The 13,964-nt window shown below is 35.9% G+C and overlaps 2 protein-coding genes across 3 annotated transcripts in view; both read right to left on the bottom strand.

The window, feature by feature from the left end:
- The window catches only part of LOC144446794 (dedicator of cytokinesis protein 7-like), a 35,610-nt gene extending 29,305 nt beyond the window's left edge, over positions 1-6,305 (bottom strand). For both annotated transcript variants that reach the window (XM_078136629.1, XM_078136630.1), the window contains exons 1-7: positions 6,258-6,305; positions 4,965-5,091; positions 4,168-4,343; positions 3,594-3,783; positions 2,020-2,238; positions 1,009-1,094; positions 120-186 (exon numbers count right to left, since the gene is read on the bottom strand). In XM_078136629.1, the coding sequence (XP_077992755.1) occupies positions 120-186; positions 1,009-1,094; positions 2,020-2,238; positions 3,594-3,783; positions 4,168-4,343; positions 4,965-5,091; positions 6,258-6,304 (912 nt within the window). In that variant the 5' untranslated portion in view covers position 6,305. The remainder of the gene's footprint in view (positions 1-119; positions 187-1,008; positions 1,095-2,019; positions 2,239-3,593; positions 3,784-4,167; positions 4,344-4,964; positions 5,092-6,257) is intronic.
- A 1,401-nt stretch (positions 6,306-7,706) lies between these two features.
- LOC144446930 (uncharacterized) lies at positions 7,707-10,806 on the bottom strand. Its single transcript, XM_078136776.1, has 5 exons — positions 10,682-10,806; positions 9,351-9,529; positions 8,727-8,862; positions 8,358-8,512; positions 7,707-7,846 (listed from the first exon to the last, which is right to left on the bottom strand). The coding sequence occupies exons 1-5, from the start codon at positions 10,804-10,806 to the stop codon at positions 7,707-7,709; spliced, it is 735 nt and encodes a 244-aa protein (XP_077992902.1).
- Positions 10,807-13,964: the final 3,158 nt, after the last annotated feature.

Below are 13,964 nucleotides of genomic sequence, written 5' to 3'. Positions count from 1 at the left end.
ATGAAATTAGTTTTGCACACACTTCAGGTTCATTTCTCAACTACACATGTACTCCCTCCCCACTCAGCTCTGCTTATTAATTCTTTTGTCAACTGTGATACTGTAATAGATACACATACCCTCTTCTTCTCTCTGGAATCGTACAGGGCCATGACAGCAAAGACTGGTTCAATGTCAATTTCAAACCTGCCATACACAAACAAACAAACAAACAAACAAACAAACACTGGTTAGATGTCACTCAAAGCTTCTCTTTGTTACATGAGGCCACTCGATGAGCAACACAGTAAGCAATTCGCCGTGATGAATCATTTGTTAAACACCAGAACAATTAATTACAGGAGTATTATTAATATACATAGTGATGACCCTTTCATTCTAATGAACATTCAGTTATAAGAAAACATTCTTTTGTGATGCCCCCCCCCCCCCCCCAAAGTTACATTTGCAATAAAGTACAAGCTTCTCTATAACAAACAATTTGTTATAGCAAACATTCAAGCATGGCTCCCAATTCTCGGTATCTGAAATCAAATATTACTGCCTAGGCGTATCATAAAAAAATGAACATTCGATTTCTTGGTCATAACTTCCGCTCCACACACTTCACATGCATTACTATAGGCGTGTGTGAGAATACAAAATAATGTAAGTCAACATTCTTGTTCTATTTTGACCCTCTAGTATGAGGTAAAATGCTATTGCAGGTACTAAGAATAAGTCAACCTTCTTGTTCTATATTGACCCTCTAGTATGAGGTAAAATGCTATTGCAGGTACTGAGAATTAGTCAACCTTCTTGTTCTATTTTGACCCTCTAGTATGAGGTAAAATGCTATTGCAGGTACTGAGAATTAGTCAACCTTCTTGTTCTATTTTGACCCTCTAGCATGGGATAAAATGCTATTGAAGGTAGTGAGAATTAGTTTGTTTTGAAGAGGTTACAGTGTACATTTTAATTACATGTATATCATTAACAAGTACAGAACAGTAACTTTCATTCACTTACTTGAGTGTTAAACATTTCACCAGTAATCTATGACCAAACTGTTCTCTAGGAATCTCTGCTGAGGCTCGTCTTTCAATACCTTCCTCCTAGTGTAAAAATAAAGTAACATGCTCATTTTATATTTCAAAGAAAGAGCTGTTCAAGAAAATAACCAAACTGAATGATGAACAGTTCAGTCCTTGGGCTAATGAATCAACACTATCTACAACTACTGCTGCTACTACTGATAGTGCCAGACTTGTTTTGGGGAATAACATCATGTTGTGTTCTTTTCATTTTTATTGTTTTGTTTTTGGTGTAGAAAAAATAATGAAACAAATCCATTTTTCAAAGATATAGTTGAAATAGCCATGCTGTATGTAGTCTAGTTAAGTGAAGAAGTTAGAAACTTCAAAGGTATGGATTTCAGGCAACATACAGCCTTGGTATACTGTAGAATAGGACCGCATGGATTCCAGACAAAAGTTTACAGGCAAAACAGTATGGATTTCAGGCTATGGTAGAGACAGATGTAGCTATGTTATGTTGTTGAACAAAACACAGATCCAGAGCTGGAACTGGACAGCATGAACTGAAGCCTATAGTAGTGATAGCTATAGTATTGTATAGAACAGGACAACGACCGTACCTACATCTAAGGTGGAAACACAACACCCAGGATTCTAAGCTATAGTAGAAATAATTACACTACACTACACTATACTATACTATACTATACTATACTATACTATACTATACTATACTATACTATACTATACTATACTGTACTATACGATACTGTACTATACTATACGATACTGTACTATACGATACTGTACTGTACTATACTATACTATACTATACTATACTATACTATACTATACTATACTATACTATACTATACTATACTGTACTATACGATACTGTACTATACGATACTGTACTGTACTATACTATACTATACTATACTGTACTATACTATAGAACAAGACAAATTCAATGCACTCTAACTCTAAAACACATACATCTTACCTCTTCTGTCAGTTGATAAATAGCAAATAAATTATGTTGTCTTTGTATTTTCCTCATCTCTGTGTTCTGTTTATCTTGTTCATCAGCAGGGGTGTGTTCAAGTAGATGAGACAATAACTGATCAGCTTCAGAATTCTTCAAATCATAAATACTAGATGCCCAACTACCGCGAGGTGTGTTGTCCATGTGAATGGATCGTCTTTTGATTTCTTCATGTTCCTACCAAAGTAGAGACAGATTGATTATTCACTATTATTACAATCTACTGACTAACATGTATGGATAAAAGCCAGTGTTCTCCTAGCTCATTTTCAAGAGAATTTCAAAATGTGAAAAATTGTAAAAAATTCAAAGTTTTAACGTTGTCTTCTTGTTCTAGTGTTTACATCAGTTTCCACATGAAATGTAACATATATTATACCTTGCATGAGTCAGCTTCAACAAAAAATATGTGAATATATACTCTGGTAGTTGTACATCACACACAATGTGTGTCAACGTCAATAGTTCTTTTGTGTTCGAAATATAAGTCAAAACACTCAAAATTGCCATTACTTAACCCGATTTCTTTTTTATATTACTGGTGATGGTATAATTATGAAATTCCAATATTTTTCTTATTTCAGCCAGAAAATACTCATGACCTAAGGGTTACATTGTATGTCTCTATGAGTCACAAGACGAGTAGTGACAAGGGCCCCTTAGGTCTCTCGTATTTTCCTTGGCTGAATGAAGAAAAATATTGGGGAATAACATCTAATTATTACATACATGTACAATGTATATGTACATGTATGTACCCGTGCTTTACTTGCATCAGTGTGTGTATACTATTGGTGTCTGTACTGCATTGTAATACAGTGTAATAATTGAAAACATTATTGCATATATATGTATAAATAAACACATGCTTGTTCCATGTACACAAAATAATGTGAAGTGTGAACACATGGTTGTATTTTTTAAATCAAATTTACTGTTTTTGGATAAACATATGTACATATAATAATAACAGAACCCCATGCCATGTAAGTGTCAGTACTCTAGGGTGTGTGCACTAATGCTTGCCGTGTTTTCTGCTGCACTCTCACTTGCTGTGCTTGTGAAAGTACAGCTGTAGAGAACACTACACACACTTGTGCAAATGCCAGAATTCTAGATAAACTACTATAATATTTAATGTTACAATTTCCCATTGATACTGCAAACTTCTTACACGAGACATTTAACCATAGAAAAACCCTAATTTACAATTAAAACATATTTGATATTTATTTATTTATGTATTTAATTTGACATTTTTTGTGTCCAGAGGGCTGGCTGTGCGTGGCTCTTGGTTTGTCTGTTTTTTGTAAATTTTATTTAAGTATTGTATAATTTGGTAAGTCCCCATAGGACATCTTAATAAATAATAACACAACACATAACATAACTAGTGCAAATACCTACATGTAAGTATACCACACTGGCACTCAAATGTCACTGGGCTCTCAGCTCTGTCATATTATACCACAGACAAGTTACTTGTCTGTGATTATACAAATAAAACACAGATAACACTATTACACAAGTACCTGTTGTAGTTCTATAGTAGAGAGTTCATCCACTTCAAATAGCTGTTTAGGCAAAGACTTCAGTGTCAGTTCTCGTTGTCTTCCTCTATCTGTTCCATGTACTGTTACAAACTGTTGGTACAGTCTTCTGTAGATACACCAGTCACAGGTGTAGGCTTGTAAGCAGTCCTTCACATGTGAATCAAGTTTCCTATTTGTCAAACATATAAACATTTTCAATGCTTTTGGTAAAGTTGGTAAAATATGGTCAAATTGCACTTTAGTCTCCCTGGTATTTTTACTGGTGTTCACACCAAATTTACAATTTTCCATTGATCGGACAGACTATCACGTCATAAATTCAGTACTCAAGATACAACGTTTGATCGTCTAAATGCCTTTAACTGCTGCTAATTTCAAGTCCTGCTATCCACAGACCCTTGCGTAAAAGATCTACACATCGTCATGTACAATGAATGTATGTTCTACCTGAAGCTTTTGGCTCTACTGATGAGATATCACTAGCAGTGGACTACATCACACACAATGGATTTTCTACATGACTTGTCTCATTTACTGGTAATAAAGTACTTACTGATTATCTGGTCTGACAGGTTTCATTGTCCGAAACTGACGTTGTAAATATCCAACTTCAATATCATCCTCTGGGAAATACAACAAGTCTCCTAAAGCGTCACTTCCTACTTGATCACGGTGTTGTTGGAGATATTCCTCAAAATCTGGAGGATCAACAACCTCCCATAGCGGTACCTGAAAAGTTGATTGAAAACCGTATTTCTACTACTCTGAGCAAATCAATTAACATAACATAAATGTACAAAATGTATGTATTATACACAGAAATACTAAGGATATGCTCTCTACTGTTTTGTTTTTTCAAAAGAGGCCAGGATTAAAATTTTAGTTATGAAAAAAGTTGTCTGTCAGAGCTTTAAAAAGTTGGTCTAGAAAGTAAGAATGACTCTAATGACCATTAATTTGAGAACATGGGCTTGAATCTTTGGCCTTTAAGGACCACTTGGCACTATTAAGTTGCTGGGTGAAGACTAGGAGGAGTGTACTTCTTTATGTGGATGGAGCATCGAACATTTAGAAGCTTATTACATACATTAGATGGCATATTATTTTGGTATGGTTTTATGTAGTCTAGAGTCTCTCCATGGCATTGCAGAATCTCTTCTCAAGAGACATCTTCAAAGTTATGAATAGCTTCTACACTAAGTTTTGAGTGGTTTTGAAACATGATTTTTGGTATATCACGAAGGTGTCCAGATGATACAACATACATGTAGCACTGCTGTAACATAGTACAGGGAAAACAGTGACATTGTAATATTTCAGCACATCTATACATTTTGTACATGTACCTACCTGACTGGAGTTGATAACAGCAACACTGGATGTGGTGCTCAAGGCACTACCACTAACACTTCTAGGTATCTCTTTAGGTGTGTACTGAGAAGCAACTTGTCGACGGACTTCGGCAGCCTGGTGTGACCTGATGTGGGGCAACATACCAAAACTGTTAGCTAAACAATTTACCCGTCATGATGCTGTCAAGATGTCAGTGAATATTTTTTGGATTCAAAATAACATTTTGATTCTGTGAGTAGCAACTTCCATAACTGCGAAGCCAGAGTTCATGAAGAGTACAAGTTTTGTGGCAAATTTAGAATAGAGGCCATTTGTTGTTGACATTCTAAACTTTACATGTATGTTAGGGGGCCTAATCTATCCTAATCCTATCCTTAACCTAACCCTAACTCCCTAGCTTGATTACAGATGATATCTGTATCTCTTGTAGAGACAGTCCACTGTTAGATCTACATTCTCGTCAAAGTTTCTACTTTTAAGATACTTAACTACGTGTACTACCAATAAAGCTGTCATAAGACAGAGTTAAAATGCCCTCAAAGAATATCATAAACAATACCAGATCTTCTCCTATCAAATATACACTTATAATTCCACTGACATTTGTGAATACTTTAATTATAAGTTGAAGCCAAACACAATGTAGTGCTTTATAGGTTCATCATTTTTATGTTGAAAAAGAGAAAAAATGATAAAAGTATTCTTAAACAGTATAGTGTAATGATTACATTAAGTCACAGTTGTCAAAGAGAATCAGTTTCTATGTCCAACAAGAAAATAAATTTGACAAATTTTGATATTAGGCTGAGTCAATAGTTTCAAATAATGGTATTGAAGAGTTTTAGACAAAACATCTTGTATTAATATGGACCAAGGTTTGGCGAGCATATACATGTATGTCTTGTGGATGTCGAGCGTCTTCCGGTCGATTCAACGAGCGTCGGTTATCAAGAGTCAACAACCGGTAATAATAGATACCAACATATTAAGATATCGAACCACATTGCTCCAAGATGTCGCAACATACCTTCTGATTTTAAAATTACGGTCAATTCTAAACTGTAAGGTCACACAACTGATGTAATGTACATACAAGTTTGTTATGAACTTCAGATCATAAACTCAATCAATGGAGCCAACGACAAGTCATGGTAAATTTGAGTAAACTGATAAATATCGGATAACATCAGGCAGGGCAGAGTTGGAAAAGTAGGAGAATACACTAATAATTCGTTGAGGTCTTTTCTCGTCATTATTATAACATGAAGGAGGATAAATAGCAATACTTGCCTGTTTATTCTTTGAGCAAACGCTCTCTGTCCTGGGCTGGCCGCCATCTTGATTGTTTTGTGACGTCACGTGACCGCTGGGTCAGGTCATGTCACACAAAACATGCAAAAAGTATGACGTACATCTAACACTCAGGCGACATATTCTAATGCGCCCTGTTTTCAATGTTTTGTAATTTTTTTAATAAGCGGGACTGTATATTTACACAATCATTTTGTAGTGTTAGCCGAAAGTTGCCCGGGGATGGCCATATTAATTTCTGGACATTTTCCGCCACGAGCTTCCTGGGGAAAAGGGGGCTACAGACGTATTACCCTTAAGCCTTACACTACATATCACGCCAGGGTGTTATATAGCAGACATTTTATGCCAGGGTGTTATATAGCAGACATTTTATGAAAAGACAAATTATCTATAGCCCCTCCTTTCTTTTCTTAGAGCCAAAAGAATAATATAATAATAATACAACTGATTGTAGCAGTAATTATAATTATCGATTTGCACAAAGCTTGGTTGGCTTAACAAATCACAGGCGTTTTGAACCACAAATCCATACACAGAGATGATGTAAAAACAATTTTAATCACAAAAAATGTTGAAATTCAACTAAAGTTTAACAAAACTCAGAGATTTCATTTAAAAATACAAGCCTTTGTAGATGAAAACACTTTGATTAATATCCGGAAACAGTTATTTCACTGTGCCTTCCTTCGGTTTGTTTTCTAAGGAACGTGAACACAAAGTGCATATCACAGTGATGAAATGTAAAAAGTAAATCTTTATCATTTTAATTTCAACGTTTATTTGTTCTAAAACATTGCACTTCGACTGCATTTCTTCCTTCCTTCCTTCCTTCTTTTTCTGGAATGTAATTATCATTATTATCTCATATGACTATCTCACAATGAAAATGGAATACTAAAATAAATGTAGTAATTTTGCGACTCATTCTACACTATACAAGCTGTACCCCAGGATTTTTTCTGTCAATTCCTAAAGAATGTTTTTACATAGCAGATACTATGGACGTCAAATATCAGACGGTGTCCGATTATATTGCACATTATTTATCACTAATTCTATAGGACTTCCAAGGAGACACACTTTCCATAGATATTTATATTACGTCACTACCCCACAGCTCAAAAGTTGGAACATACAGAACAGTTTATTATAATTACTTTTGTTCCTAATAATTAGTTAAAAAGGGAATATTCCAAAATATCGTCGATGTGACCAACATCGTGACATTGATGACTTTCCAGACCAGGTGAGTACATTTAATATTCAAATATTTATATTTAGTACTTCTGCTATGCAACACAAGAAATAACTAGACCAACCCGCACCACAAATATGGCGACTTTGAGTTATCCACACGGTTACCAAATCAAAATACACCAGGTACATGTAGATTTCAACATGTTTTTTTTCAGCATCTACAAATCTCTACAACTTAGCCTTTGTCTTCTTACGATACACCAAACAATCAGGGTCTTCAAGTGTACTGTATTCAAATGCTTCTACTACCTCTTCGTACATAGATTCTTTCATTTGCTGTAGTGTCGATCGACTGAATCCATTTTTACCTTCATAAAAAGGAAAGTGCTTATGTTTCATAATATTTCGAAATAAAAGTTCTAAGAACTACAATCAACACATACATTTTGTTTAAAGTTATCTCGGAGAAGAAAAAAAATTTGCAAACTGGTGGATGGAGAATTGAGTGACCTTTGACCTATTAAAGCCAATAATCGAATTCAATATATTAGACAGAAAGAAATACTAGATACTAAAACATGACTACATTTTACAGAATGGGGCAAGATGAGTATACTTGCATTACTATGTCTGGTACAAGATATTATCAAATAGGAAATGGATGGATAATTTTATGACATGAAAAACTCCCGTTTGCTATCTCTTACTGAGTTCTTTCGATGGAGTTGAGAAGGTTGTAGGAGCGACCGCAACTATGATTTGAAATCTTTCAGTTTAATTTACAGAATGAGCTGAACCCAAAACTCAAAATTACTCATATTAAAATGTTGTTTTACTTACGAATACAAACAGATAACTTTGGAGTTTTTAATAACTCACCAAGACTTTTAATGGCCACCTCCTTGGCAAGATCCAACAATTTATCCTCGTCTGCAACTCCATCTATCATACCTTCTTTAAATAATCGTTCAGAGTTATATTGTTGGCCGAGTATAGCCATATCTCGCATCAATCTCCCAGCTGGTATCTTGTGTCTGCAGAGAATGACAGAAGGGGAAATAGACATATCTGAGTCACATAAACAGGTAGATCAGACAGACAGACAGACAGACAGACAGACAGACAGACAGACAGACAGACAGACAGACAGACAGACAGACAGACAGAAAGTGGCAAAGACTCGGAGAAAGCGACTTCCTCTTTTCTCGAGCTCGGATTTGTGTTTACATGAATGAATTGATGACTTACCTAAGGATCGCTGCCATTGGATACTTAAATGGTCGGTTGATGTGAACTTCCGGTAAACAAAACCAACCCCTCTTGGTTCTCATCACTCTGTAGTCGTGGCAAAGTGCAAATATGCCACCAGCAGCATAACAATGACCTTTTCATAGTAGAATAAGAGTGAAATGTTTTATCTGTAACAAATATGTCGATAGTCACGTATGTACGAAGTGACCAAATCATGTACAAGTAACAGTAACATAATTATAAATCTTTCAGATAGCATTATAGCGAAAACTTTATCTCAGACAGTCTAGATAATCATACACGTGGATTATGAATATGGTGGTTGCTTCGACGGCTAGCATCAAAACGTCGTCACAACATACCAAAATGTAGTAACTTCAAGTCTTAAAGAACCGTATCGACGTCTTAGCTGAATTATTAAGATTTGGTAAAGAAATAACTGTGTCTGGTATAGCAATAATTATACATAGATAAAAGGCTTGTCCTTCGAATGATTTCCTTTATTCGATCATTATTAAAACGCTGATAAGATAGCACTAATGCGAGGAAGTGGGATTCAAATATCAGCTTTATATCAGAAATATATATTTTGATATCATCAAAAAAAATGTGTACACTTACCATTGATAGCTGCAATCGTAGGTACTGGGAATGTTAATATACGACTGTACAGAGTGCGGCGAAATCTATGAAACTTTTCCATTGTTTCTTTGTCTTGCTGCATCAACCAATTGAGGTCTAGACCATTACTATAGAATTTACCAACGCCGACTGTAATAAAGGCTTCAACTGCAGAATTTCTGTGGAAAGGTAGTTCATGACGAGTTATTATTTATTCACAACAGGCAAGAAATTAATTATATTACACTGAATGTTCGAATACTTAAAATGGTACATTTTGTAACATGGGGCCTAATTTTCAAATAAACTTAATGTCAAAAAACACAAATATACAAGACAAACTTATTCTTGGAAGCAAATATGAGACGATACAGAATGCAACAAGTGGTTGAATATGCAAGGAGTGCAAGCCTTTACAACATTTACCCATATAGACGTTGCAGAGACGTCTATGATTTACCAAACACACAGACGGCATATCAAATACTAGTTACACTAGTTTGGTAAGGAAGAGTGCCCCTCCGCCCCTCCACCCCCACGCAGTACCCAGGGGCAATACAGACTTGGATTTTCTGTGTCGGAGTGTATTAATACCAGGAATGCTTGTTCTGTTCTGGAACATATTAGAGCATTGGAATTGTTGTAGAAGTTGTTTAATGTATTCAGCCAGTGTATCGTTCTCTGTGAAAATGCACTAGACTGTAAGATACGTCGTCCCGTTCTGCCCTCACCGCCCTCCTCTGGGTTGACCGATGTGTGAGGGCGCCCCGTCACGGCGTAGGTCGCTTATTAATGTTAACTTATTACACACTAGAAATGCACAGGAATAAGTGCACCTACACCTCTAGATCTATTACGTAAACACTACGGCGTTCATTCAGAGGACAATCAACAATATAGGTCACACATATACAACCCAGGCTATATCAATGTACAACTCTACACCATCCCGATCTCCTAGGGCCAATTTTTATCACGGAATACCTAGTATAATTGTACGTGATTTGGAAGATGATCAAACTGAACTAGTCCAGAAGATGATCCGTGGCTTCGAATCCCATCTATCTTGAGATTGGCAGCCATGGATAGATTTGATCTAGCAAGGTTGGAATCGACATGTTATCAGATATCTAGCTAAAGCTCCAAACAGACATCCAAAAATATAGGTGTTCAGATATAAGCCTAGTCAATATTTGTTCTCATCACTATAAGTGTAGCACACCATGGTCCAAAGTTTCCCTTGAAACGTCTAAAATATACTTCAAGGGAGAACGAACTTTGACTTGTGTTTTGCAATTTACTGTATTAATATAGAGGATAGCAATGTTTACCGTTCTACAGTATCGAGTGCTTTATGGAGAGCCTTCAATGTGCCGTTATTATATCTGTTTTCTCCATTGTCCATGTGTAGAATAGCTAAATTACCATCAAATTCAACTCTGTATCTGTCCTCCATTTTACAAGACAAGTGTCCAGTGTCTGACATGAAGGCAAACAATGATTAGCAATACATCACCCTCTGTCCACTGAGGTAACTGTATGTGCCCTCGGACCGAACTAGAAAGGTCATCAGTCTGAACAAACAATGGACCATTCACCTGGCCTAGTTTGGAAGAAGTAGAAAATGGGTGGTACATGTAAGAGTGTATGTGATTTTCGATAGAAAACAGTGGATATAGTCCGATCCTTGGCAAGAGGCGTCCCTTACCCTTCGGGTGTTCCATCGAGGCCTTTAAAAAGTACTTCTATGGGTGTTTCTAATGGTTATGGGAAGTTTAACTTTTATACTAGGATGAAAATTCTTCCATTAAACCTCAAATAAAATAGTATAGTGTAACTTTAATGCAGCCAAAATTAGGCCGACCCCAAAGTAACAAACAAACAGACAGACAGACAGACAGACAGACAGACAGACAGACAGACAGACAGACAGGCAGGCAGGCAGGCAGACAGACAGACAGACAGACAGACAGACAGACAGACAGACAGACAGACAGACAGACAGACAGACAGACAGACAATCAAAATACACTCAGCTTCTGTCCTATATACTATAACAAAAACCATTATAGAAAGAATTTGTTCATCTAAAAAGGAAAAAATGGAAGAAAAAAACCCAGATGAAAGTGAATATCTCCCGTAAAGGTTGTTCTAATGTATCCTTTGTTATCGTCAATGTATATACCAAATTATATTAAATTTGAAGTATGCCTTAGATGGAACAAGACAAATATATGTATATAATTGTATCATTGTCAATGTATGTAACAAGTCATATGAATTAAATGAAATTTGAAGCTAGCATTCTTAAGAGATTGCCTAATTACCAAAAACTGAAATTATGCAAATTACCCAGTAAATATTAGACGCTGCATCAACGACATTTATTACACCTTACACCGCAACCAACATTTGATTCATTGCATGGTTTGTCAGCAGCTATATCATGTCTGATATTATGGTACAATGGTGGCAGTGGTGGGATGTGGATGTGGTGAGACATGGTAGAGGTGCCAATGATTGCATTCGCACAATATCACAAAACAATTCAAAGTTAGATAGAATTAGTAAAATAGTAAATCTCAGTGACCCACCCCTAATTCCAATTTTGTTAGTACGTGCACAATTGCCAAACGATAATGGAAACTGTCACAGTTATTGTTTAAGTCTACCTGATGAGTGCTACCTGTTGAATTGAGAAATCGCCTTATTACAATCAACGGTAGTCTGTAAGGTACATGTATGTCGTGACGGGGTACCCTCACACATCGGTCAACCCCTCAGAGAGGAGGCCGGTGAGGGTGGAACGATACGACGTATCTTACAGTCTATCAATGGCTATATTTATGAGTTACTCGCACAATTCAGCCTAAGTCTTCGTAGTAGAAGACACACCCTTTAAACACTTCGCGCGCGCGCGTGTGTGTGTATGTGACTAGTGTATGAAATGGATTTACGTTTTAAATTTGACTCACAAGTCAAAGTCACTGTCAACTACAAATATACAAGCAGAAAGTTCATACCTTGTACATTATGATGTCAGAGACATGGATGTGTACGTATACGGACGGATTGACAGAGCCATACATATATATATACCCCCTACCTACCACTCCCCAACACCCATCCCAAGGGGACATGCATAAGCTAAAATGTGTATAAAAAGGGAGGGAAAGGAACATTCTAGTAGCTCGGTGCATGGTGTGGCATATGTTATTTATTCAAGCGCTACAAGGTCGTATAGGGTATTCGGGATATTTGTACATTGTCCATGTCCTTGGCATGAAAGCTTGCATTAATGTGATGGTCAGGGGGTCCAAAGTGTGCCTGCGAGAATTTGTCAAGTCGAAAATTGTGTGCTATATTTTCTTTGAACACCAATAAATATGGTAGAAAAAGTAAATGAAAATTTAAAACTCTAAAATTGAGCAGTCATTCACGGAATAGAGCACAGGGAACCCAGGAACCGTGTGACAAACAAAACGAAACGAAACAAACAAACAAACAAACAAACAAACAAACAAACAAACAAACAAACAAACAAACAAAATATTTTAATGCGCTCTGTTTTCATTGTTTTGTAATTTTTATAACAAGCCGGACTGTATATTTGGAAAAGGAAACTTAAGGAGTTACACAATCATTTTGCAGTGTTAACCCGGGGATGGGACATTTTGAATGTGTTAGTTATCTGTGTTTGTTTGTATACAGGCTAGACGTGACCCTGCACTATGATAGCACGCTAGGGTGTTATGTAGCAGACATTTTATGAAAACAAATTATCTATAGCCCCTCCTTTCTTTTCTTAGAACCAAAAGAATAATATAATAATACAACTGATTGTAGCATTAATTATAATTATCGATTTGCACAAAGCTTGCAAATCACAGTCGTGTTGAACCACCAATCCATACACAGAGATCATGTTAAAATAATTTTAATCACAAAAAATATTGAAATTTAACTAACAATTGACAAAACCCAGAGCTTTCATTTAAAAATACAAGCATTTTATTTCACTTTGCCTTCCTTCAGTTTATTTTCTAAGGGAACACAAAGTGCATAGCACAGTGATGAAATGTAAAAAGTAAATCTTTATCATTTCCATCATTTATTTGTTCTAAAACATTGCACTTCGACTAATTTTCTTTCGTGTTCCTTCTTTTTTTCAAAGTTATAAAAACTGCAATGTAATTATCATTATTATCTCACAATGAAAATTGAATATTAAATAAATGTAGTAATTTTGCGATTCGTTGTACACTGTACAAGCTGTAACCCAGGATTTTTTTCTGTCAATTCCTAAAGAATGTTTTTACGTAGAAGATAATATGGACGACTCTGTTTCTTAAAATCAAATATCAAACCGTGTCCAATTATATTGCACATTATTGTTCACTAAGTCCATGGTATAAAGAGTAATTCTATAGCACTCCTAAGGAGACACGAAACTTTCTATAGATATTTATATTACGTCACTACCCCACAGCCCAAAAGTTGGAACAGACAGAACAGTTTATCATAATTACTTTTGCTACTGATAATTATAAGTTAAAAAGGGAATGTTCCAAAATATCGTCGATGTGACCAACATCGTGACATTGATGACTTTCC

Source organism: Glandiceps talaboti, chromosome 15 (genome assembly GCF_964340395.1).
Source record: "Glandiceps talaboti chromosome 15, keGlaTala1.1, whole genome shotgun sequence".
Classification (NCBI taxonomy): Eukaryota; Metazoa; Hemichordata; class Enteropneusta; family Spengelidae; genus Glandiceps; species Glandiceps talaboti.
Note: the sequence above shows the minus strand (reverse complement) of the source record. Positions and strands in the feature narration are given on the sequence as shown.